The following is a 26,941-nucleotide window of genomic DNA, read 5'->3' as shown; positions in this document are numbered from 1 at the left end:
GTGACATCAGCAGCCATTACGCCTTGCTTCTTTATATATTATTTACCCTACAATAAAAAGAGCTTTATAATGACATTGTGGCCCCGCCCCCTTTAGCTATTGGTTAATGCAGTTGAATAGCAGTGTCGGTAACCACACAGGTGTCAGTTAGTGTTAGGCAGTGCAGTTACTATAGGAAACTGCGGCATGTAATGGCTAGTGGACAGCTGTCCTCAGCTCAGATGTACATACAGTGAGGGGAGAAAGTATTTGATCCCCTGCTGGTTTTTCTCTGTTGCCCTTTGACCTTGAAATGACCAGTCTGTAATTGTAATGGGGGGGGGGGGGGGGGGAGGGGGGGGGGAGGTTGTAGCTGAGAGAGACAGAATAACAACAAATGATCCCTCAAAGTCAGGGCTTAATGTGCATTGGAATGAGTGAATATAATCTCCATCCTTATATAGCCATACAGGCCAGATAATCCTCAGTCTATTCTCCCCCCTGTTTAGGTCACATGACCATATCAATGAGGATGGATGAGGACCAGAGTCACATGACTGAGAGGATAGTAATGCTCAGCCTGGAGATCATCTGCCTGCTCACTGGAGAGGTGAGGAGGATTCTGGGGAGGCTGGCTGGAGAGGTGAGGAGGATTCTGGGAGGGCTGACTGGGGAGGTGAGGAGGATTCTGGGATGGCTAACTGGAGAGAGAGGTGAGGATGATTCTGGGAGGGCTGACTGGAGAGGTAAGGAGGATTCTGGGAGGGCTGACTGGAGAGGTGAGGAGGATTCGAGGAGGGCTGACTGGAGAGGTGAGGAGGATTCTGGGAGGGCTGGCTGCAGAGGTGATGGGGGTTCTGGGAGGGATGACTAGAGAGGTGAGGAGGATTCTGGGAGGGCTGGCTGCAGAGGTGAGGAGGATTCTGGGAGGGATGACTGGAGAGGTGAGGAGGATTCTGGGAGGGGCTGACCGGAGATGTGGGGAGGATTCTAGCAGGGCTGACTGGAGAGGTGAGGGGGATTCTGGGATGGCTGACTGGAGAGGTGAGCAGGATTCTGGGAGGGCTAACTGGAGAAGTGAGGAAGATTCTGGGAGGGCTGGCTGGAGAGGTGAGGAGGATTCTGGGAGGGATGACTTGAGAGGGGAGGAGGATTATGGGAGGTCTGACTAGAGAGGTGAGGAGGATTCTGGGAGGCATGACTGGAGAGGTGAGGAGGATTCTGGGAGGGCTGACTGGAGAGGTGAGGGGGGTTCTGGGAGGGCTGACTGGAGAGGTGAGGAGGATTCTGGGAGGGCTGACTGGAGAGGTGAGGGGAGTTCTGGGAGGGCTGACTGGAGAGGTGAGGAGGGTTCTGGGAGGGCTGACTGGAGAGGTGAGGGAAGTTCTGGGAGGGCTGACTTGGGAGGTGAGGAGGACTCTGGGAGGGCTGGCTGGATAGGTGAGGAGGATTCTGGGAGGGCTGACTGGAGAAGTGAGGGGAGTTCTGGGAGGGCTGACTGGAGAGGTGAGGAGGATTCTGGGAGGGCTGACTGGAGAGGTGAGGAGGATACTGGGAGGGCTGACTGGAGAGGTGAGGAGGATTCTGGGAGGGCTGACTAGAGAGGTGAGGAGGGTTCTGGGAGGGCTGACTAGAGAGGTGAGGAAGATGCTGGGAGAGACACACAGGCCATCACTCTCATACAGGTTAATCTTGTGTGTCCATAACTACTTATTACAGGATTCTCCCCCTGCACTGCCAGCATATATATGTGTGTGTGTGTGTCCCTCACTGTCTTTTTATACCATCATCACCACAACATGTCAGGCCTGTGCAAGGTGAGGAGGATTCTGGGAATGTACCATCATCACCACAACATGTCAGGCCTGTGCTGGGTGAGGAGGATTCTGGGAATGTACATGGCGACTGTTGTTACTGTGTGTTATTACACAGGAGTATGAAGTAGTGAAGAAGACATCTGGTGAGACTCCTGGTAACCGTCTTCATGGCCCATCCACCATCTCAGTGCCTCCACCTCACCCTCTGACACCTCAGAGAAACAACATGAAGAAGATTCTAGAAGTCATAAACAAGATGATTGAGCTGCTGACGGGACAGGTGAGCAGAGCTGAGGATTATGGGACATTATGCAGCATCAGCAAGGGATGTGTGTGGATAGTGACTATTGTTGTGTGTGCCAGGTCCCTATGAGGTGTCAGGATGTCACAGTCTATTTCTCCATGGAGGAGTGGCAGTATTTAGAAGGACACAAGGACCTCTACAAGGACTTCATGAGGGAGAATCAGCCGCCCCTCACATCACCAGGTAAGAGCAGTTCAGAGGATTATTATTTATTGGATTTATATAGCACCAAAAAATTATGCAATAAATAAGATTACAGACAATGATAACAGGGGTTTCCGACAACACAATACAGTTAATAAGCAATAAGATACACAATGGCAGCCCATAGTGGCTGGATAGTGTACTGGTTAAGAGCACTGCCTGTGACATGGGAGACCAGGGTTCGGATCCTGGCTAGGGTCAGTACCTATTCAGTAAGGAGTTCAATGCAAAACTCCCTAACACTGCAAGGTGGCCCCTTGAGCGTGTTCCAGTGGCTGCAGCTCTTGAGCACTTTGAGTCCAACAGCAGAAAAGCACTATACAAGTGTTCAGATTATTATTATTATTATTATTATTATTATAGATCATACACTGGAGTGGTAGTCCTAAACATACAAGTTTACGTTATTCTGTGGGCAGGATGCACAGTCAGGTAGGATACACAAGGAGAGAGGCCCATGCCAAAGGCTTACAATCTAAAGGGAGGCAGTAGTGACATGTTAAAGGACTTCCGAGGCCAAAATTAATAAAATCACACTATACCTTTTTTTTTTTGCAGAATCCACGGAGGACGTCCTGCCCGTCCTCCGCTCCGTTCTGCCATCAATGCAGGTCTTATCATTCCCCTACGGCTCGGCCCGACCCCACCGAACGGGTCGCATGGATGCCACCTCTAATATGGCCGCCGCCTTGCTCCGCGGCTGCGCAGTACGCTTTGTCGCTAGCGCGACTGCGCAGCCTATTGCCCGCCTCCTGCCGCGTACTAGGTCCCGGCATGCTCCCCAAGCGTACGTCGGGCGGGCGCACACAGGCTGCGCAGTCGCGCTAGCAACAAAGCGTACTGCGCAGCCGCGGAGCAAGGCGGCGGCCATATTAGAGGTGGCATCCGTGCGACCCGTTCGGTGGGGTCGGGCCGAGCCGTAGGGGAACGATAAGACCTGCATTGATGGCGGAACGAAGCGGAGGACAGGCAGGACGTCCTCCGTGGATTCTGCAAAAAAAAGGTATAGTGTGATTTTATTAATTTTGGCCTCGGAAGTCCTTTAAGAGGGGGACTGCAACAAGAGGTTCTCGGCAGAGAGAGTTAGGGCAGTGGTGAGGTGAGGTAAGCCTCCATGAAGAGGTGAGTTTTGAGGGCTTGTTTGAAAATGTTGAAAGAGGGGGCAAGCCTTATGACAGTGGGAGAGAGTTTTAAAGCTTGGGAGCAGCTCTAGTGAAGTCCTGTAGTCATGAATGGGAGTGCAAGATGTGTGGGGTGGTGAGGAGGAGGTTTTTAGAGGAGCAAAGTGGGCAGTCAGGTGTGTATCTGCTGAGCAGGTCAGAGATGTAGGTCGGGCAGGATTTGTGTATAGATTTGGAGGCCAAACATAGGATCTTGTAGCTGATTCTGAAGTGGATTGGAAGCCAGTAAAAGAATTTGCGCAGGTGAGTTGTGGAGGCAGAACGGTGGGAGGAGTAGATTAGTTTGGCTGCTGCATTAATGATGGATTGTAGGGGGCATTGCGGTTCTGAGGGAGGCCTGACAGCAGGGTGTTGCAGTAGTCAAGGTGGTAGATGATGAGGGCATGGACAAGGGGTTTGGCAGTGTCCGGGGTCAGGATGGAGCAGATCTTGAAGATACTAAATATCCCTTTAGATCCCCCCCATTATCTCATAAGCACATTAGCCTCATGCACTTGCTAGATAGAGGTTGTTCAGAAACTGAACATTAAAACAATAAAGATGGAAACCAGCAGAATGTTCTTTCCTTTTTCATATCACATTTCTCCTGAATCTGAAAGTGACCACTAACAACAGGATAGGTAAGCTAAATAGGTAATTTCTTATTGGATGATTAAATGGAGTTTAAAGGTACCTCAGTAGAGGGAATGGTCTGGATAGTGCAGAGGCTTCTTAATTGCACCACAAGCCCACCATTGCTGCACAGGGTCCCTCTATACATATTCCACAAGAGTTTGTCACGTGTTCCTGTGGCTGTACTCCCCTCTGCGTATGAGCGTGTCTGTACTGCTCATGCACGAGTACAGCCACGCCTGCACGGCAGCACAAAGCCTCTCGTGGACTGTGCAGGCGTGGCTGTACTCTCACACATGCAGCGTGGCCACGCTCGTACACGGAGGGTTGTGCAGCCACGCCCACATATCTGACAAGGGTGAGTATGATGAATACCTCTCCTTAGATATGACTGTGACATCTCTGCTAATCCCCATCTAATAAGGATCTTATTATAGAGCTTGGGTTAGTTGTCTGTGAGCTGCAATACACTGCAGAGCTCCCCCAGCCACACACAAAGCTGCTTCTGTACAGCAGTCACTGGGACTACATGGCAGAGATCACTTTTATGCTGTAATAGAGGAATCTTATATTTCTGCCTTTTCCACCCCTGTGTGTTTTCCCTACAGGTGGATTCAGTAACAGAACCTCACCGGAGAGATATACAGGTCCTCTTTATTCTCAGGATTGTACACAGGAAGATCACACCATCCCCCACCCTCATCAGGTAGATGGAACTGAGGCTGTAAACACAACACTGACGCCATATGGAATGACCTCACTTCATCAGTGCTTGCATTGTAACAGTGTTATTTCCTGTGTTTAGGGTGAAGACGTGATTAAAGTCAAGGTGGAGGATGAAGATGATGAGTGGGAGGATCAGAAGTGGGACGTGATGGGGATCAGTGACTTTAGTATGCCACTTCCAGGTGCTGTGGAGCTGTGCCAACATATTATGCAGCACTGGACAAGTAAGGTTTACTAAGGGGCATATGAAGAAAATAGCCGCCAGGAGACTTGGGCGCAGGATACAGCCGATATATGGCTTATCCTGCTGCTGCACAAGTCCTGGCGATGTTAATAACTATACAATCTCTGAGTGAAAGTGGCCAGGGGCTGAGGGACATACCTGTCTAGGTCTGTAGCCAAACAACTGTTATAATCTCATAAGGACTACATACGCCCATATATAATAAAAGTAAAGATATATTTTATTTTTAAATCACAAATATAAATGGTGCTATTAAAAACATGGGATGGCCATCCCGTCACGACCAACCTCAAATCACTCCACACACCCACACAACAGACACACCGGGACGTTGGTATCTGGCATCAGATTATTCATATAGGCAGCTGAAAAGAGTTCCATCAAGCTATGCCTCCATAGAGGTATCAGTTCATCCAGCAAGCTCAGTTGGTAATACAGTTATGGGTTAGTAGAGCTAAAGCAGCACAAAGTCCATGTGACTACACCTCCACAGTAGAATGACAACTCATCCAGCAAGCTTGGTTAATGGTCAGAATGCAAATTGATAGTGTTTCAGAGAAGACCATCAAAAAAAAGCTTGTAGCAAGCAGGCAGTCATCGCCACAACCAGCAAACATATGCAGTTTCAATTGCATTGTATATATCTCACCACCCCGAATCCTCTGCTGGGCACTTGATGGTATAAACTGCTGAGATGGCCGAAAGATACCAGATCACCCGTTGTGCAGGAGGGTGTCCATAGGCTGTGCAGGTGGAGCGGAGCGGCTCGTCGCCGCAGGTCCAAAACGCATCCACCCAGTTAGCTACGCTGGGCGGGGTGCCGAACGGTTGAGTGGCGGCATGTGGACTCTGCAGCTAGGCGGTCGGGGCGGTATGGCGTCCCATGTGCAGGGGGATGCGCTCCCGACAGTTTCGCCAGCTTCCGGCTTCCTCAGGGGTCCACGTGGATGGTGGGGAATGATGTAATTCCACTTCCAGCTATTGCTGGCGGACAAATTATAGTGTCTTAAAAGTAACTTCAGCTCCATCTTCTGATTTGCCGAAGTTACTCACTGTGTGCCGCTATAGATGTAATTCCTATTATGGACTATAGTGGCGCCTGCTGCGCCCAGATATCCTTGCGCTGGATTCCTTGTTTTTGCACTAAGAGGACCAATGAGAATCCCTGGGAGGATTAGTCTGGCATGGAGTGGTTACTAGGAGGTGATTCTAATAAGGAGCTTATTATAGAGCTTGGGTTAGTTGTCTGTGAGCTGCAATACACTGCAGAGCTCCCCCAGCCACACACAAAGCTGCTTCTGTACAGCAGTCACTGGGACTACATGGCAGAGATCACTTTTATACAGCAATAAGGGAGAAGCAACAGTGGCAGGCACTACGGCAGCGTGCAAAAAGCAAATCCGACCTCCATGCTTAGATTCTTTGGGTATTGGTCTGGATAGATTACAGCATGCTCTAGACTAGAAAAAGTAGATCAACGTCCATAAGCAAAAATGCGGAGATCCTAAAGTCTGGCGCTGCATTCACATTCCATAAAATGAGCTTTATTGTGCTTGGCTCATTGGTATACAAAATTCTTCATATAAAATTCTTTATATAAAATGCACATACCCATTTGGAGCGTGGATTAGGTTGTGGGGCGTAGTGGTGGCTGCGGCCCGCCCAACAACCTTTTCGCTAGGTTTAGCGCAGGCCTGCCCAATAGGTCGATCCCGATCTACCAGTAGGTCGTGATCACCTCCTGAGTAGATCGCGGCCGCATTGGCCGCGTCCTGTCAAATTTTGATGCCGCTTAGCTGTGGCTGTAAAAATTTGCTACCACCACGTAGCCGCGGCTGTCAAAATATGCTACCGAGCAGCCGCGGCTATTGGAATTCAATGCCTGGCTGCATCGAGGCGAAGGGAGAGGCGCGGCTGAAGGGGAGAGGAGCAAATGGTGAGGCAGCATCTCCTCCCCCTTCACGCTGTGTGAGACGTGCACATCGATGTGGCCACGCCCCCCAGGTCCCGTGCTTCCTTGAAACTCCGGAGGGGAAACCAAGAGACTGAACGGAGGCTTTCTAGGTGGGCACGTATTTGGTCTTGGTGGTGGGTCCGGGGGAGGGCAAGGGGGAGATTCCACAACTGTATATGCCAATATTTATGGTTGTGGTGCAATTCAAATTGCCGAGTCCAAGAGATCTAACAACATTTCAAATGTTCAGAATCAGAATCAGAATAGATTTTATTCGCCAAGTACAGGATCGTACAAGGAATTGTTAAACTTAGCATTTATAATGCTGGTATATTACTATGTAAGACTTATATAGTAATATACCAGCATTATAAATGCTAAGTTTAGTATTTGAAATGTTGGTAGATCTCTTGGACTCTGCAATTTTCAAAGTAGCTCGCGAGCTGGAAAAGTGTGGGCACCCCTGGTTTAGAATTCAGAATCAGAATAAATTTTATTTCGCCAAGCATGACTGGGTCAAGCCCGGAATTGGGTTTGGCACAATGGAGCGGTACATAGAAAGAGAGGCAGGAAAAACATTAGAATGACAGTACTCAAATATAAGCATACACGAATATACAAATATACGAATATACAGTCAACAATTAGATATACACAGCCGAAGTCCGCCGCGCCTATGCAGGTGGTAGGGCGCTGATAGAGGGTGGCAGAATGTTAAGGGAGTTCAGGAGGCTAACAGCCATGGGGAAGAAAGAGTTCTTGTGTCTGGTGGTCTTGGTGGGGATGGCCTGAAGTCTCCGACCCAGTGGAAGTGGGGTGAAAAAACAGTGGCCTGGGTGAGAGAGGTCACTTGCAATCCTCAATGCCCTGGCTCGCAGTCTTGTGTTATACAGGTGGTCAAGTGGGGGCAGAGGTCTCCCAATGGTCCTCTCCGCCGACCTAATGATCCTCTGCAATTTGTGCCGGTCGCTGGCGGTGGCTCCCGCATACCAGACCAAGATGGCGGAGCAGAGGATCGATTCAATGGTGGCAGTGTAAAAGCATGTTAAAATCTCCTGAGCCATGCCGAACTTCCGCAGTTGGCGGAGGAAGAAGAGTCTCTGCTGAGCTTTCCGTTGGGTTGACGTGATATTGACCCTCCAACTGAGATCGCTGGAGATGGTGGTGCCCAGCAGGCGAGTACAGGGTACTCTGGCCACCTCAGTGCCATCGATGTAGATGGGAGGTGGGGTAGGTACCGACTTCCTAAAGTCAATTATAAGTTCAACGGTTTTGGCCGTGTTGAGCACCAGGCTGTTCTCTTTACACCAGTGGCATAGTCTTTCCACCTGCTGCTGGTACTCCTGGATGTTGTCCATGGTGACGAGGCCAACAATGGTGGTGTCATCCGCAAATTTTATGACCTTGACAGAGTCTGCCGTGGATCTGCAATCATTTGTTTAGAGGGAGAAGAACAGCGGGGACAGGAAGCAGCCCTGGGGTGCCCCTGTGTTTGTTATCTCTTCTCGTGAGTAGATGTCCCCCAGCTTGACAACTTGGGATCTGTTAGTGAGAAAGTCAGTGATCCATAGCCGTAGGGTGGAGTGGACCCCCAGTGTGGTCAGGACATTCTGGAGGGTGCGTGGGCATATAGTGTTAAATGCCGAGCTAAAGTCTAGTAGCAGTACTCTGGCGTACGCATCCCTCCTGTCTAGATGGTTGTAGATGTATTCCAAACAGATGTTTAGAGCATCATCAGTGGACCTATTTGCCCTGTAGGCAAACTGGAGTGGGTCTAGCAGTGGCAAGGTGGATAGCTTGAGGGTGGATAAGACCACTCTCTCTAGGGACTTCATAATGACGGACGTCAGGGCTACAGGCCTGTAGTTGTTGAGGTCGGAGATGCCTTGCTTCTTAGGAACTGGAATGATGGTGGACCTCTTGAAGCACGCCGGGACTCTGCCCTCTGTCAGTGACCTACTGAAGATGGAAGAGAGGATGGGGGCAAGTTGCTCCGAACAGGTTTTGAGGCAGGCTGGGGACACGCCGTCAGGTCCCGAGGCTTTCCTGGCATTTAGCGTGGATAGGAGGTGCCGAACGTCTGCCTCCCTCACTTCCAGAGAGAGTGAGTCCTCACTTGGGTCGCTGTGCGCGGGGGCTGGAGGGGGAGGAGGTGGTGAGTGCCTTCCAGGCTTGGTCTGCCTTTCAAACCTGCAGTAGAATTTGCTTAGTTCTTCAGCTAATTCAGAACTGGTTGTAGCGTGTTGCGGGGGAGGCTTGTAGTTGGTGGCAGCCTTAAGCCCTTGCCATACAGCTCGTGAGTTGTTTGAGCGAAGGTTCTGCTTCATCCTCTCAGCAAACTCCTCTTTTGCGTCTCTCAGCTCTCGCTTCAGAGCGTTCCTCGCCTTCCTGAATTCCTCCTGGTTTCCTGCCTTGTGAGCCGCCTCCTTGCGTTTCCGCAGTAGCCGTAGCTTGTTGGAGAACCACGGTTTGTTATTCGGGTAGACCTTAAAGGATTTGGTTGGGACGCAGGAGGCCTCGCAGAAGCTGATGTAAGAGGTGACGTTGTCCGCCCACTCGTCCAGGTCTGGAGCTGCCAGGGGTTCCCAGTCCGTGCAATCAAAGCAGGCTTGAAGGTGGAGCTTGGCCTCGCTGGTCCACACCTTAGAGGACTTCACGACCGGTTTTGCCAATTCCAGGAGCCTTCTGTAGGTGGGGATGAGATGAACAAGGCAGTGGTCGGAGGAGCCAAGTGCGGCCCCAGGGATAGCCTTGTAGGCATTCTTCAGTGGCGTGTAACAATGATCGAGGGTGTTCGGGCCTCTGGTTGGGCAGGCAACATGCTGGTGGTAGCGTGGCAGCTCTTGTCGAAGGTTTGCTCTGTTGAAGTCCCCCATGACTATGAACAGCGAGTCTGGGAGGTATATTTCCCAATGCGAGATCGTGTCGCTGAGGGAATTCAGGGCAGATTTGGCGTCGGCATCCGGGGGAATATACACTCCGACAAGGACATAGGAGGAGAACTCCCGTGGTGAGTATACTGGCCTGCAGTTCACGAGAAGAAGCTCTAGGTCTGGGGAGCACATCCTGTCGAGTACTGGTGGGGTGGGGCACCATGAGGAGCTGATGTAGAAGCAGATGCCACCGCCTCTTAGCGTCTTCACAGGCGTGTGTGGAGCAAAACGGTCGTTGGGCAGGCCGCAGCCACCACAATGCCCCACAACCTAATCCACACTCCAAATGGGTATGTGCATTTTATATGAAGAATTTTGTATACCAATGAGCCTAGCACAATACAGCTAATTTTATGGAATGTGAATGCAGCGCCAGACTGTATGATCTCTGTATTTTTGCATAGAGATCACCTTTATGCTATAATAGAGTGGCAGCACCCTGCTGTGTATCCAGCAAGGCATCGTGGGGCCCTATGCGGCTCTGAAACCTTGGCCCTATGCTTGGAACCAATAAATATAATACTTTGGATGTGCCAGCTCTTTACCTATGCTGACCGGACAATGACTGTTTTCTGACTGTTATTATTTCCCCTACAGATTATGGTGCAGAAGATATTGGTGCCGCACTACATTTACCAGCAGGAAACTCCATTGCTGATAATATACCCAGCAGGTGTCACCATGAGGACAAATCACCAGATCTCTCCAATCCTGAGGAACCTTCTGATAGATCCCATCCTGTTACTTCAAATACTTATCCAAAGTGTCACAGGGCCGATGCACAAGTCATGTTATATACTGGAGAAAAGCCATTTCCATGTTCTGAGTGTGGAAAATGTTTCAATAAGAAAGCTGATCTTATTAAACATCAAAGAACTCACACAGGAGAGCAGCCTTATTCATGTCCAGAGTGTGGGAAATGTTTCAGTCAGGAAGGTAATCTTCAAAGACATCGGGGAACTCACACAGGAGAGCGTCCTCATTCATGTCCAGAGTGTGGAAAATGTTTCAGTGAGAAATCCAATCTAAAGACACATCAGAGAACTCACACAGGAGAGCGTCCTTTTTCATGTTCCAATTGTGGGAAATATTTCACTCTGAAAGCTCATCTTCAACGACATCAGAGAAGTCACACAGGAGAGCGTCCTTATTCATGTCCAGAGTGTGGGAAATGTTTCAGTCAGAAAGCTCATCTTCGAAGACATCAGAGAAGTCACACAAGAAAGCGTCCTTATTCACGAAAGAAATGTGGTAAAAAGTTACAGTCAGGCAGCTTATGAAGCTACGGGGATACAAGCACAAGTCTCTTGGAAGCACATATTATTAGAGCAGCAGCAATGACGTGGCCTCACAGTGCTGGAACTACACTACAGATGTCACCTGCTCTACATTCAGGACTTTCTCCAAGCTGGGGACTCACCTCTCATTTCTTGCTGATCATCTCAGAGGACATATGCTGGAAGATTACTGGGGAAGGCTAGACTTATTAGTGACCTGGTAACATTGCTTCCAGTAATCTTCCAGGACAAGTGCCCCCCAGGGATTTAGGAGCAGACTTGTAATCTGAAGTAGAATCTTTCTCCAGTATGATAGGAGCTGCTAATGCCGTGGTAGATTATGTCCCCCTAGTCTGCTTCTTTCTATAGCACTGAAGGTAGGGATGATCAAAGAGATGGAAATTCTTAGGAGTTAATGCAAATATATGAAACTTCAAAATGGACCAATCAATTTAAATTGATTGGTCCATTTTCAAACTGCATACATTTTCATAAACTTGGAAGAATTTGCATTTCTTTGATTATCCCTAACTGAAGGTAAGACTAATGGTATGGTGATATTATAGGGAAGGTGCTGATGTCTTCCCTTGTGTCTCCATGGCAGCTGCATGCTAATAGCTAAGCTCCGCCTCCTTAGCCCAGGTAGGACATCCTTAAATTAATAAAGAAAAGCTCCTCCCTAATAAACGCTTCTTTGTTATGTCCCCGCCCCCAGCTGGGTGTTCCTAGATTACATAGTTACATAGGTATTATGGTTGAAAAAAGACATACGTCCATCGAGTTCAACCAGTACAAAGTACAACTCCAGCCTGCTCCCTCACATATCCCTGTTGATCCAGAGGAAGGCGAAAAAACCCTTACAAGGTATGGTCCAATTAGCCCCAAAAGGGAAAAAATTCCTTCCCCACTCCAGATGGCAATCAGATAAAATCCCTGGATCAACATCATTAGGCATTACCTAGTAATTGTAGCCATGGATGTCTTTCAACGCAAGGAAAGCATCTAAGCCCCCTTTAAATGCAGATATAGAATTTGCCATAACGACTTCCTGTGGCAACGCTTTCCACATCTTAATCACTCTTACTGTAAAGAACCCTTTCCTAAATAAATGGCTAAAATGTTTTTCCTCCATGCGCAGATCATGTCCTCTAGTCCTTTGAGAAGGCCTAGGGACAAAAAGCTCATCCGCCAAGCTTTTATATTGCCCTCTGATGTATTTATACATGTTAATTAGATCCCCTCTAAGGCGTCTTTTCTCTAGACTAAATAAACCCAGTTTATCTAACCTTTCTTGGTAAGCGAGACCTTCCATCCCACGTATCAATTTTTGAGATTGTGTTTGACTTGCACACTGTGCGGTCACCAGCAGCTTCATGCTCTCCTGCCTGGAGGGTAAAGCTTCAGTAGTTTAAATGTTCCTTTATTTCAGGGACGCTGAACTCAAGTCCTCCAGGGCCGAGGTCCTCACCAGGGGCATTGCTAGGATCCTAGGAGATCCGGGGCACCCATGGGCACCAGGGAACAACAACTTGCCGCAACAAAAAATGGGCAAATGCATGTAGTGGGTGTGGTAGTGGGTGGGACTAAATGACATAAAATCAACAGCAGTGTAGCATAAGAGAGGGGGACAGAGAGAGGGGAGAGAGAGAGAGAGAGAGGTCACACACAGAGAGAATGAGAGAGAGGACACAGAGAGGGTAGAGAGAGAGGGGAGGGAGAGAGAGAGGTCACACACAGAGAGAATGAGAGAGAGGACAGAGAGACGGGAGAGAGAGAGAGAGGTCACACACAGAGAGAATTAGAGAGAGGACACAGAGAAGACAGAGAGAGAGGGGGGAGAGAGAGAGAGAGAGAGAGGTCACACACAGAGAGAATGAGAGAGAGGACACAAAGAAGACAGAGAGAGAGAGAGAGAGAGAGAGGTCACACACAGAGAGAATGAGAGAGAGGACACAGAGAAGACAGAGAGAGAGGGGAGAGAGAGAGAGAGGTCACACACAGAGAGAATGAGAGAGAGGACACAGAGAAGACAGAGAGAAAGGGGAGAGAGAGAGAGAGAGGTCACACACAGAGAGAATGAGAGACAGGACACAGAGAGGGCAGAGAGAGGGGGGAGAGAGAGAGAGAGGTCACACACAGAGAGAATGAGAGAGAGGACACAGAGAGGACAGAGAGAGAGGGGAGAGAGAGAGAGAGGTCACACACAGAGAGAATGAGAGAGAGGACACAGAGAAGACAGAGAGGGGAGAGAGAGAGAGAGAGGTCACACACAGAGAGAATGAGAGAGAGGACACAGAGAGTGCAGAGAGAGAGGGGAGGGAGAGAGAGAGGTCACACAAAGAGAGAATGAGAGAGAGGACACAGAGAAGACAGAGAGAGAGGGGAGAGAGAGAGAGAGGTCACACACAGAGAGAATGAGAGACAGGACACAGAGAGGGCAGAGAGAGAGGGGAGGGAGAGAGAGAGGTCACACAAAGAGAGAATGAGAGAGAGGACACAGAGAAGACAGATAGAGAGAGGGGAGAGAGAGAGAGAGGTCACACACAGAGAGAATGAGAGAGAGGACACAGAGAGGGCAGAGAGAGAGGGGAGGGAGAGAGAGAGGTCACACAAAGAGAGAATGAGAGAGAGGACACAGAGAAGACAGATAGAGAGAGGGGAGAGAGAGAGAGAGGTCACACACAGAGAGAATGAGAGAGAGGACACAGAGAGGGCAGAGAGAGAGGGGAGGGAGAGAGAGACACAAAACGTACACACAGAATCGGGCATAGACTGGGGCACTGAGAGAGGAGATGGTAGAGAGAAGGAAGAGACGGGATGGAGAGAGAGAGAGAGAGGGGACAGAGAGTGGGGAGAGAGAACAGACAGAGGGGAGAGAGGGCGGGGGGAGCAGAGAGACACACAGGGCCATATGCAATTGATTTTTTCTCCTGACTTTTCTCCCAGGAGATAATTTTTCATCTTTGATTTAGAATAACTTTTTAGCACTCTGCAATGGAAAAAATAGCAAAAAGTAGGTGAAAAAGTACTATAAAAATTATTTTGAGTATTTTTTTGTTTTCTGGTGGTTTAAAATACATTTTATTGACAAGTTTGAAAATTTCACCTAGGAGAAAACTCAGGTGAAAAAGTTAATTGCATATGGGCCACAGAGAGAGGGGGAGAGAGAGAGACATCTAGTGTTTAGCTTTGTTTGACTTTGCAGAGTTCACCACAAGTTGCCCTACACTCCCTGCAACTTCAAACAAAGATAAACACTAGACTGTCAACAGGGAAATGCTGGAGTCATGCTGTGCTGGGACCTCATTCATATGCCAATCATCCCTCTGCAGAAATGCCCAGGACAAGAGCAGTGATCTTTCTGACAGGCAGGCTCACGTTCAGAGCTGCATTCCGACATCACTGCACTTTCTCAACCAGTACTTCAGGCATGATTGTGAAAGAGCCGTGATGTCGGAATGCAGCCCTGAATGTGTGCCCGCCTGTCACAAAGATCACGGCACCCGGCCATTACTGCAGAGAGATGATTAGAAGTAACAACAAGGAATTAATCAATGCAGAGGTCACCTTACATTTCCATGCTGAAAACCGGGGTCCAACAGCAGCAGCAGCGGTGATAGGCTGGAACAGAGCCGGTGTGCGGGAGCTCACTCATATGCAGGTAGGAGTCGTGGCTGCATCATGTGAGCCCCTCACATGACTTCAGCACAGACGGGGGATAGGGGAAAAGGCTCCACAAAAATGGCGGCGGTATAAAGTATACTATATTATACCGCTGCCGGTGTTTGCAGTCGGGCACTTAGGGGAGTAGGAGATTCGGGCCACCACAGCAACAGATCCTGGTGAGTGCCCCAGTTCTACCCCCTAGCGACGCCGCTGGTCCTCCACATTTTCGGCACAGCTCAACTTAATTGATGGAACTGAAGCAGGAAAGGTGTGGCTCACAAGCAGAACACATTTCTCCATTTCTCTATCCAACCTAAATACTGGCCTGGATATGACCCCGAGGACTGGAGCTCCTCACCTGTGCTGTAGGCAGTGTTCACACTTGTCAAAATTGCATCCTTTTGTTTTCATTAAAATTTGCATATTCGCTTACAACCAATTTCAGACATTGGACATGGGATAGTTAAAGAGGAACTCCAGCCTAAACAAATATACTGTTATTAAGTTACATTAGTTATGTTAATTAAAATAGATAGGTAATATAATCTCCTACCCACCCTGTTTTAAAACAACAGGCAAATGTTTGATTTCATAAGGGCAGCCATCTTTTTGGTTGAAAGGAGGTGACAGGGAGCATGAGACACAGTTCCAACTGTCCTGTGTGCTGACCACCCCTCCCAGTTGCTAGGCAACGTGAATAACAACATAGGAAATTCCATCATGCTTTGCACAGCATCAGGGAAAAACCGCCCAGGCAGGTCTCTTTGATGGGTGGAGCTTAGCTAAAAATGCAGCTAAAAATGATGCTTTGGTAAGAAAAACAAAGTTCTGATGCTGTGAAACTGTTAAAGAAACACCAAGCCTTTTCAGTTCTGCTAAATAGATTTTTAGTCCGGAGGTTCACTTTAACATCTAAATGTGAGCGCAGTAGTGGGGGTGAAAACCGGGAGCCCAGTGGTGCAGTACGTTAAGATGCAAGGGGTACCATACGGTAAAAAAATTAATGCAATACTCACCACAGGAAGCAGATGGGGGACAATAAACCTGACTCCACTCGGGGTGGCCCAGCCGGACCTCAATGCGGTCACTCTCCTTAGTGAAAATCACAGTATCCCACTGTATTGGAAACCACAAGTGGTCTATCCTAACCCCTCCAACAAGGGGTGTTGGTGGGTACTCTAAGCACACTTTAGGAAAAAGAGGCGCCCTGATGTGTATACAATAAATTAAAAACAGTTTAAAATCAAGGGTGAGGTGACTCAGTAACGAAATTCTTGTATGAACAAAGAATTTTTATTTAGCACAGGCAACACGTTTCACGGGTCTGAGCCCGCTTTCTCAGGCCAATCACCTAAAACAGCAATTGATACTCCTCAGTACATACAGTACATTGTTTTTCAGAGAACACCATACAAAACAAATAAATAGCAAAATGAATGCATAAGTAGTTCATAGGTATCGGTTGAAAAGGGCGCCCGAGCTGCCTGTATGAAAAGGGCGCCGCCATAGACATCAATGTTATTTCTGGAAATATGGGCTACAAGGTGTAGAAAAGGGCGCCCGAGTTTTGATATAGGCTACAAGCGGGCTCCCCTTTGTAGCCCATATTTTTTCGGCTACAAGGTTTTCAGCTACAGTAGGGCTCCCCATTGTAGCCCATATTTTTTTCGGCTACAAGGTTTTCGGCTACAGCAAGGTGCGCCTTTGTAGCCCATATTATTGCCTGTTTTTTTGTAGCCTATGTTTTTATATGGGCTACAAGTGCTGGAAGCCGAATTATTTCATTCCCCCACTATCCATGGCGGCCTGGAGGGGGAATAGTAATTTACACATCCCAGAGTTTTTTTGTAGCCGAAGTTTTTATATGGGCTACAAGCACTGTAAGCCGAATTATTTCATTCCCCCACTATCCATGGCGCCCTGGAGGGGGAATAGTAATTAACACATCCCGGAGTTTTTTTGTAGCCGAAGTTTTTATATGGGCTACACCAGGCGCCTTTTTTTTTGTAGCCGAAGTTTTTATATGGGCTACACCAGGCGCCTTTTTTGTAGCCGAAGTTTATATGGGCTACACCAGGCGCCTTTTTTGTAGCCGAAGTTTATATGGGCTACACCAGGCGCCTTTTTTGTAGCCGAAGTTGGTATATATGGGCTCCACCAGGCGCCCTTTTTTACCGGCGCCCTTTTCATGTAGACCCAGTTCATATCCAAATAGAGAATGTTCCTATTATACATAATTAAACATATGCAACGTATTAAATGCCAGAAGCATCGTATTTAAACGTATGCAACACAGTCAGACAGATATGTGTGTCCTTAGAGGAGACACACATACATGCTTCTGGCATTTAATACGTTACATATGTCTAATTATGTATCATAGGAACATTTTCTATTTGGATATGAACTACTTATGCAATCATTTTGCTATTTATTTGTTTTGTATGGTGTTTTAGGCACTGTGATTGGCCTGTGGAAGCGGGCTCAGACCTGCAAAACACGTTGCCTTCTTTGTTGATATAAGAATTTCGTTTTTAAACTAGTTTTATTTTATACACATCAGGGTGCCTCTCTTCCCTAAATTGTGATTTAAATGTGAACCCTTTCTGAAGGATAGGAGTTGTATTCTTTGGGTACTTTTTCAGGATGTGTTCCTTTAAATGCTCATCTCCTCTATATAAATTACATATTTAATTAACCTCCTCAGCTCTCTGGGTAGATTTCATTTTATAGATGTGAGCAATTTTCAAATTTTTGTGCGGCTCACATTCATTCACCCATAACTCTATCCCTTCTTATCACACCTAGATGTTCTATAATTTTTTTTTCTTTTTTTGGGGACAAATTGGGTTTTTTTGTGGGTGCTATTTTCCTTTAATAATTACTTTACTTTCTATGAAAAAATACACTATTTCTCCATTAAACAATGCTACTGTAGATAAAACTCACAATTTTTGTCCTGAATATCACAACATTTACATTTTGTTTCTAGTGCAATGAATGGTGACAATAAATAAAGGTGTATTTTTTATGTCTTGTTTTTATTTTCTTACAAGCCTGTATTTGCTCAAAAAACAGTATGTTGCCTTTATGGCACCCATATTTTAAAAAGTTCCTAAGTGTGTGTGTGTGTGTGTGCGTGTGTGTGTGTGTGTGTGTGTGTGTGTGTGTGTGTGTGTGTGTGTGTGTGTGTGTGTGTGTGTGTGTGTGTGTGTGTGTGTACAGTGTGTGTGTGTGTGTGTGTGTGTGTGTGTGTGTGTGTGTGTGTGTGTGTGTGTGTGTGTAAAACAATAAAATACAACATTTACATGACATGGGCCTCAACTCTCAAACACCATAAAATCTATTCTACTTATGTTTAAAATGCTACCACAAATGTTTCATCTGATAGCTTTAGCACAGCCCTAACCCTGAAGTGTGCATTTGGCTTCATAAAGGCCAATTCTTTCTTTGAAGAGCCCCAGAAGAGTCTGGACATCAGATAGAAAGAAATATGAAAATGAAACAACCACGGCTAATCAAATATGGGTAGTTTGTACAGTTCTGACTTGAGTAGTTTTCCTGAAGTTTGATCATAAATTTGAATTATTATTTTTTTTTTTAACTTTAGATTGAGTTTGTCCCTACCTATATTTTATGTGTCATGGGTCCAAGCTGTAAGACACATCAAAATGTATTTTACAACTCATTTCAATTAACATGAGGTCACATGTACTTCACTTAAAGAAACTTGATGCACAGCATTCCATTATTCTCAAGGTGCGCCTATGGCTTTTTTGCAGTCTATCTATTTGCACTAACTGTTACAGTGCCATTCTTTTCTTAAAGTAAATCTGAAGTGAAAATAAACTTGTGCTATAATGATTTGTATGTGTAGTACAGCTAAGAAATAAAACATTAGGAGCAGAGACAAAAGTCTAATATTGTTTCCAGTACAGGAAGAGTTAAGAAACTCCATTTGTTATCTATGCAAAAGAGCCACGGATCTCTCCTACTTTCAAAGTCTTCTGAAGCTTATTATCTCAAATGTCTGTCACTGTATTTTGTTTTTCTGCAGAGTAAAGTTCAAAAGTTCACAAGCCTGCTCTGTGAAATCATTTAGAATCCTCAGTGTAATGTGTAAATTGCAAATATTAGAGAATGATGCAATGCTATATATATAAAAAAAATATATATCACTGAAAATAAAAATGAGACTATTGTCTTTACTACTATTGTTCTATTAATTATCTGTACTACACATACAATTCATTATATCAACACTCTGTCAAACTATCTTCCAAACTTGTCTGTTGGAATATAAGTTTGGCGTGTGTACAGCTGGCCAACAACCAGATGACCTACTGATAACAAGTTGTTTGCCAGATCCAACCGCTGTATCAATCTGACCAACTATCAGGCAGGTTGGCCATGTGTGTACAAGTCTTTTGAACAACTTTATTGTTTTTGAATGCGGACATGGTGTGAGGTTTGTCATTTAGCTTTGCACACATAGTATTTAACCACTTAAGGACGGCAGTCATAAAACCCCTTAAGGACCAGACACTTTTTTTTCCATTCAGACCACTGCAGCTTTAACGGTTTATTGCTCGGTCATACAACCTACTATCTAAATGAATTTTACCTTTTTTTTCTTGTCACTAATACAGCTTTCTTTTGGTGCTATTTGATTGCTGCTGTGATTTTTATTTTTTATCATATTCATCAAAAAAGACATGAATTTTGCCCAAAAAAATGTATTTTTTTTAACTTTCTGTGCTGACATTTTTCAAATAAAGTAAAATTTCTATATACATTTTTGTCCAAATTTATTGTGCTACATGTCTTTGATAAAAAAAAATCCAATAAGTGTATATTTATTGGTTTGGGTAAAAGTTATGGCGTTTACAAACTATGGTGCCAAAAGTGAATTTTCCCATTTTGAATCATCTCTGACTTTTCTGAGCACCTGTCAGGTTTCATGAGGGGCTAGAATTCCAGGATAGTATAAATACCCCCAAAATGACCCCATTTTGGAAACCAGACATCCCAAAGTATTCACTAAGAGGCATAGTGAGTTCATAGAAGATTTTATTTTTTGGCACAAGTTAGCGGAAAATGACACTTTGTGACAAAAAAAAAGAATAAATAAAAAAAAGTTTCCATTTCTGCTAACTTGTGACAAAAAAAAATTAAATCTGCCACGGACTCACCATGCCCCTCTCTGAATACTTTGGGATGTCTACTTTCCAAAATGGGGTCATTTGTGGGGTGTGTTTACTGTCCTGGCATTTTGGGGGTGCTAAAGGTGCTCATAGGACTTTGGGCCCCTTAACGCACCTAAGCTGCAAAAAAGTGTCACACATGTGGTATCGCCGTACTCAGGAGAAGTAGTATAATGTGTTTTGGGGTGTATTTGTACACATACCCATGCTGGGTGGGAGAAATATCTCTATAAATTAGATTTTTTTGATTTTTTTTTTACACACAATTGTCCATTTACAGAGGTATTTCTCCCACCCAGCATGGGTATGTGTAAAAATACACCTCAAAACACATTATACTACTTCTCCTGAGTACGGCAATACCACATATGTGGCACTTTTTTGCACCCTGACTGCGCTAAGGGGCCCAAAGTCCAATAAGTACCTTTAGGATTTCACAGGTCATTTTGAGACATTTGATTTCAAGACTACTCCTCACGGTTTAGGGCCCCTAAAATGCCAGGACAGTATAGGAACCCCACAAATGACCCCATTTTAGAAAGACGACACCCCAATGTATTCAGTTAGGAGTATGGTGAGTTCATAGAAGATTTTATGTTTTGTCACAAGTTAGCGGAAATTGATTTTTGTTTTTTTTCACAAAGTGTCATTTTCCGCTAACTTGTGACAAAAATAAAATCTTCTATGAACTTACCATACTCCTAACGGAATACGTTGGGGTGTCTTCTTTCTATAATGGGGTCATTTGTGGTGTTCCTATACTGCCCTGGCATTTTAGGGGCCCTAAACCGTGAGGAGTAGTCTTGAAACCAAATGTCTCAAAATGACCTGTGAAATCCTAAAGGTACTCATTGGACTTTGGGCCCCTTAGCGCAGTTAGGGTGCAAAAAAGTGCCACACATGTGGTATCGCCGAGCTCAGGACAAGTAGTATAATGTGTTTTGCGGTGTATTTTTACATATACCCATGCTGGGTGGGAGATATATCTCTGAAAAAGACAATTTTTTGATTTTTTTACACACAATTCTCCATTTACAGAGATATGTGTGTGTGTGAAGTTTGATCATAATTTTGAATTATTATTATTTTTTTTAACTTTAGATTGAGTTTGTCCCTACCTATATTTTATGTGTCATGGGTCCAAGCTGTAAGACACATCAAAATGTATTTTACAACTCATTTCAATTAACATGAGGTCACATGTACTTCACTTAAAGAAACTTGATGCACAGCATTCCATTATTCTCAAGGTGCGCCTATGGCTTTTTTGCAGTCTATCTATTTGCACTAACTGTTACAGTGCCATTCTTTTCTTAAAGTAAATCTGAAGTGAAAATAAACTTGTGCTATAATGATTTGTATGTGTAGTACAGCTAAGAAATAAAACATTAGGAGCAGAGACAAAAGTCTAATATTGTTTCCAGTACAGAAAGAGTTAAGAAACTCCATTTGTTATCTATGCAAAAGAGCCACGGATCTCTCCTACTTTCAAAGTCTTCTGAAGCTTATTATCTCAAATGTCTGTCACTGTATTTTGTTTTTCTGCAGAGTAAAGTTCAAAAGTTCACAAGCCTGCTCTGTGAAATCATTTAGAATCCTCAGTGTAATGTGTAAATTGCAAATATTAGAGAATGATGCAATGCTATATATATAAAAAAAATATATATCACTGAAAATAAAAATGAGACTATTGTCTTTACTACTATTGTTCTATTAATTATCTGTACTACACATACAATTCATTATATCAACACTCTGTCAAACTATCTTCCAAACTTGTCTGTTGGAATATAAGTTTGGCGTGTGTACAGCTGGCCAACAACCAGATGACCTACTGATAACAAGTTGTTTGCCAGATCCAACCGCTGTATCAATCTGACCAACTATCAGGCAGGTTGGCCATGTGTGTACAAGTCTTTTGAACAACTTTATTGTTTTTGAATGCGGACATGGTGTGAGGTTTGTCATTTAGCTTTGCACACATAGTATTTAACCACTTAAGGACGGCAGTCATAAAACCCCTTAAGGACCAGACACTTTTTTTTCCATTCAGACCACTGCAGCTTTAACGGTTTATTGCTCGGTCATACAACCTACTATCTAAATGAATTTTACCTTTTTTTTCTTGTCACTAATACAGCTTTCTTTTGGTGCTATTTGATTGCTGCTGTGATTTTTATTTTTTATCATATTCATCAAAAAAGACATGAATTTTGCCCAAAAAAATGTATTTTTTTTAACTTTCTGTGCTGACATTTTTCAAATAAAGTAAAATTTCTATATACATTTTTGTCCAAATTTATTGTGCTACATGTCTTTGATAAAAAAAAATCCAATAAGTGTATATTTATTGGTTTGGGTAAAAGTTATGGCGTTTACAAACTATGGTGCCAAAAGTGAATTTTCCCATTTTGAATCATCTCTGACTTTTCTGAGCACCTGTCAGGTTTCATGAGGGGCTAGAATTCCAGGATAGTATAAATACCCCCAAAATGACCCCATTTTGGAAACCAGACATCCCAAAGTATTCACTAAGAGGCATAGTGAGTTCATAGAAGATTTTATTTTTTGGCACAAGTTAGCGGAAAATGACACTTTGTGACAAAAAAAAAGAATAAATAAAAAAAAGTTTCCATTTCTGCTAACTTGTGACAAAAAAAAATTAAATCTGCCACGGACTCACCATGCCCCTCTCTGAATACTTTGGGATGTCTACTTTCCAAAATGGGGTCATTTGTGGGGTGTGTTTACTGTCCTGGCATTTTGGGGGTGCTAAAGGTGCTCATAGGACTTTGGGCCCCTTAACGCACCTAAGCTGCAAAAAAGTGTCACACATGTGGTATCGCCGTACTCAGGAGAAGTAGTATAATGTGTTTTGGGGTGTATTTGTACACATACCCATGCTGGGTGGGAGAAATATCTCTATAAATTAGATTTTTTTGATTTTTTTTTTACACACAATTGTCCATTTACAGAGGTATTTCTCCCACCCAGCATGGGTATGTGTAAAAATACACCTCAAAACACATTATACTACTTCTCCTGAGTACGGCAATACCACATATGTGGCACTTTTTTGCACCCTGACTGCGCTAAGGGGCCCAAAGTCCAATAAGTACCTTTAGGATTTCACAGGTCATTTTGAGACATTTGATTTCAAGACTACTCCTCACGGTTTAGGGCCCCTAAAATGCCAGGACAGTATAGGAACCCCACAAATGACCCCATTTTAGAAAGACGACACCCCAATGTATTCAGTTAGGAGTATGGTGAGTTCATAGAAGATTTTATGTTTTGTCACAAGTTAGCGGAAATTGATTTTTGTTTTTTTTCACAAAGTGTCATTTTCCGCTAACTTGTGACAAAAATAAAATCTTCTATGAACTTGCCATACTCCTAACGGAATACGTTGGGGTGTCTTCTTTCTATAATGGGGTCATTTGTGGTGTTCCTATACTGCCCTGGCATTTTAGGGGCCCTAAACCGTGAGGAGTAGTCTTGAAACCAAATGTCTCAAAATGACCTGTGAAATCCTAAAGGTACTCATTGGACTTTGGGCCCCTTAGCGCAGTTAGGGTGCAAAAAAGTGCCACACGTGGTATCGCCGAGCTCAGGACAAGTAGTATAATGTGTTTTGCGGTGTATTTTTACATATACCCATGCTGGGTGGGAGATATATCTCTGAAAAAGACAATTTTTTGATTTTTTTACACACAATTCTCCATTTACAGAGATATGTGTGTGTGTGAAGTTTGATCATAATTTTGAATTATTATTATTTTTTTTAACTTTAGATTGAGTTTGTCCCTACCTATATTTTATGTGTCATGGGTCCTAGCTGTAAGACACATCAAAATGTATTTTACAACTCATTTCAATTAACATGAGGTCACATGTACTTCACTTAAAGAAACTTGATGCACAGCATTCCATTATTCTCAAGGTGCGCCTATGGCTTTTTTGCAGTCTATCTATTTGCACTAACTGTTACAGTGCCATTCTTTTCTTAAAGTAAATCTGAAGTGAAAATAAACTTGTGCTATAATGATTTGTATGTGTAGTACAGCTAAGAAATAAAACATTAGGAGCAGAGACAAAAGTCTAATATTGTTTCCAGTACAGGAAGAGTTAAGAAACTCCATTTGTTATCTATGCAAAAGAGCCACGGATCTCTCCTACTTTCAAAGTCTTCTGAAGCTTATTATCTCAAATGTCTGTCACTGTATTTTGTTTTTCTGCAGAGTAAAGTTCAAAAGTTCACAAGCCTGCTCTGTGAAATAATTTAGAATCCTCAGTGTAATGTGTAAATTGCAAATATTAGAGAATGATGCAATGCTATATATATAAAAAAAATATATATCACTGAAAATAAAAATGAGACTATTGTCTTTACTACTATTGTTCTATTAATTATCTGTACTACACATACAATTCATTATATCAACACTCTGTCAAACTATCTTCCAAACTTGTCTGTTGGAATATAAGTTTGGCGTGTGTACAGCTGGCCAACAACCAGATGACCTACTGATAACAAGTTGTTTGCCAGATCCAACCGCTGTATCAATCTGACCAACTATCAGGCAGGTTGGCCATGTGTGTACAAGTCTTTTGAACAACTTTATTGTTTTTGAATGCGGACATGGTGTGAGGTTTGTCATTTAGCTTTGCACACATAGTATTTAACCACTTAAGGACGGCAGTCATAAAACCCCTTAAGGACCAGACACTTTTTTTTCCATTCAGACCACTGCAGCTTTAACGGTTTATTGCTCGGTCATACAACCTACTATCTAAATGAATTTTACCTTTTTTTTCTTGTCACTAATACAGCTTTCTTTTGGTGCTATTTGATTGCTGCTGTGATTTTTATTTTTTATCATATTCATCAAAAAAGACATGAATTTTGCCCAAAAAAATGTATTTTTTTTAACTTTCTGTGCTGACATTTTTCAAATAAAGTAAAATTTCTATATACATTTTTGTCCAAATTTATTGTGCTACATGTCTTTGATAAAAAAAAATCCAATAAGTGTATATTTATTGGTTTGGGTAAAAGTTATGGCGTTTACAAACTATGGTGCCAAAAGTGAATTTTCCCATTTTGAATCATCTCTGACTTTTCTGAGCACCTGTCAGGTTTCATGAGGGGCTAGAATTCCAGGATAGTATAAATACCCCCAAAATGACCCCATTTTGGAAACCAGACATCCCAAAGTGTTCACTAAGAGGCATAGTGAGTTCATAGAAGATTTTATTTTTTGGCACAAGTTAGCGGAAAATGACACTTTGTGACAAAAAAAAAGAATAAATAAAAAAAAGTTTCCATTTCTGCTAACTTGTGACAAAAAAAAATTAAATCTGCCACGGACTCACCATGCCCCTCTCTGAATACTTTGGGATGTCTACTTTCCAAAATGGGGTCATTTGTGGGGTGTGTTTACTGTCCTGGCATTTTGGGGGTGCTAAAGGTGCTCATAGGACTTTGGGCCCCTTAACGCACCTAAGCTGCAAAAAAGTGTCACACATGTGGTATCGCCGTACTCAGGAGAAGTAGTATAATGTGTTTTGGGGTGTATTTGTACACATACCCATGCTGGGTGGGAGAAATATCTCTATAAATTAGATTTTTTTGATTTTTTTTTTACACACAATTGTCCATTTACAGAGGTATTTCTCCCACCCAGCATGGGTATGTGTAAAAATACACCTCAAAACACATTATACTACTTCTCCTGAGTACGGCAATACCACATATGTGGCACTTTTTTGCACCCTGACTGCGCTAAGGGGCCCAAAGTCCAATAAGTACCTTTAGGATTTCACAGGTCATTTTGAGACATTTGATTTCAAGACTACTCCTCACGGTTTAGGGCCCCTAAAATGCCAGGACAGTATAGGAACCCCACAAATGACCCCATTTTAGAAAGACGACACCCCAATGTATTCAGTTAGGAGTATGGTGAGTTCATAGAAGATTTTATGTTTTGTCACAAGTTAGCGGAAATTGATTTTTGTTTTTTTTCACAAAGTGTCATTTTCCGCTAACTTGTGACAAAAATAAAATCTTCTATGAACTTACCATACTCCTAACGGAATACGTTGGGGTGTCTTCTTTCTATAATGGGGTCATTTGTGGTGTTCCTATACTGCCCTGGCATTTTAGGGGCCCTAAACCGTGAGGAGTAGTCTTGAAACCAAATGTCTCAAAATGACCTGTGAAATCCTAAAGGTACTCATTGGACTTTGGGCCCCTTAGCGCAGTTAGGGTGCAAAAAAGTGCCACACATGTGGTATCGCCGAGCTCAGGACAAGTAGTATAATGTGTTTTGCGGTGTATTTTTACATATACCCATGCTGGGTGGGAGATATATCTCTGTAAATGACAATTTTTTGATTTTTTTACACACAATTCTCCATTTACAGAGATATTTCTCCCACCCAGCATGGGTATGTGTAAAAATACACTGCAAAACACATTATACTACTTCTCCTGAGTACGGCGATACCACATGTGGCACTTTTTTGCACCCTAACTGCGCTAAGGGGCCCAAAGTCCAATGAGTACCTGTATGATTTCACAGGTCATTTTGAGAAATTTGGTTTCAAGACTACTCACGGTTTAGGGCCCCTAAAATGCCAGGACAGTATAGGAACCCCACAAATGACCCCATTTTAGAAAGAAGACACCCCAAGATATTCTGTTAGGAGTACAGTGAGTTCATAGAAGATTTTATTTTTGTCACAAGTTAGCAGAAAATGAAACTTTGTGAAAAAAAACAATAAAAATCAATTTCCGCTAACTTGTGACAAAAAAAATAAAATCTTCTATGAACCAAA

General features: G+C 44.0%; 1 protein-coding gene across 1 annotated transcript in view; it reads left to right on the top strand.

Moving 5' to 3' along the window:
- LOC137525939 (zinc finger protein 605-like) overlaps window positions 1–26,941 on the top strand; it is a 59,945-nt gene that overhangs the window by 1,026 nt on the left and 31,978 nt on the right. Inside the window, exons 2-7 of the mRNA XM_068247147.1 lie at window positions 489–589; window positions 1,912–2,076; window positions 2,160–2,283; window positions 4,706–4,803; window positions 4,903–5,047; window positions 10,552–11,223. Coding sequence (XP_068103248.1) covers window positions 494–589; window positions 1,912–2,076; window positions 2,160–2,283; window positions 4,706–4,803; window positions 4,903–5,047; window positions 10,552–11,223 — 1,300 coding nt within the window. The 5' untranslated portion in view covers window positions 489–493. The remainder of the gene's footprint in view (window positions 1–488; window positions 590–1,911; window positions 2,077–2,159; window positions 2,284–4,705; window positions 4,804–4,902; window positions 5,048–10,551; window positions 11,224–26,941) is intronic.

Source organism: Hyperolius riggenbachi, chromosome 7 (assembly GCF_040937935.1).
Source record: "Hyperolius riggenbachi isolate aHypRig1 chromosome 7, aHypRig1.pri, whole genome shotgun sequence".
Lineage (NCBI taxonomy): Eukaryota > Metazoa > Chordata > Amphibia > Anura > Hyperoliidae > Hyperolius > Hyperolius riggenbachi.
Note: the sequence above shows the minus strand (reverse complement) of the source record. Positions and strands in the feature narration are given on the sequence as shown.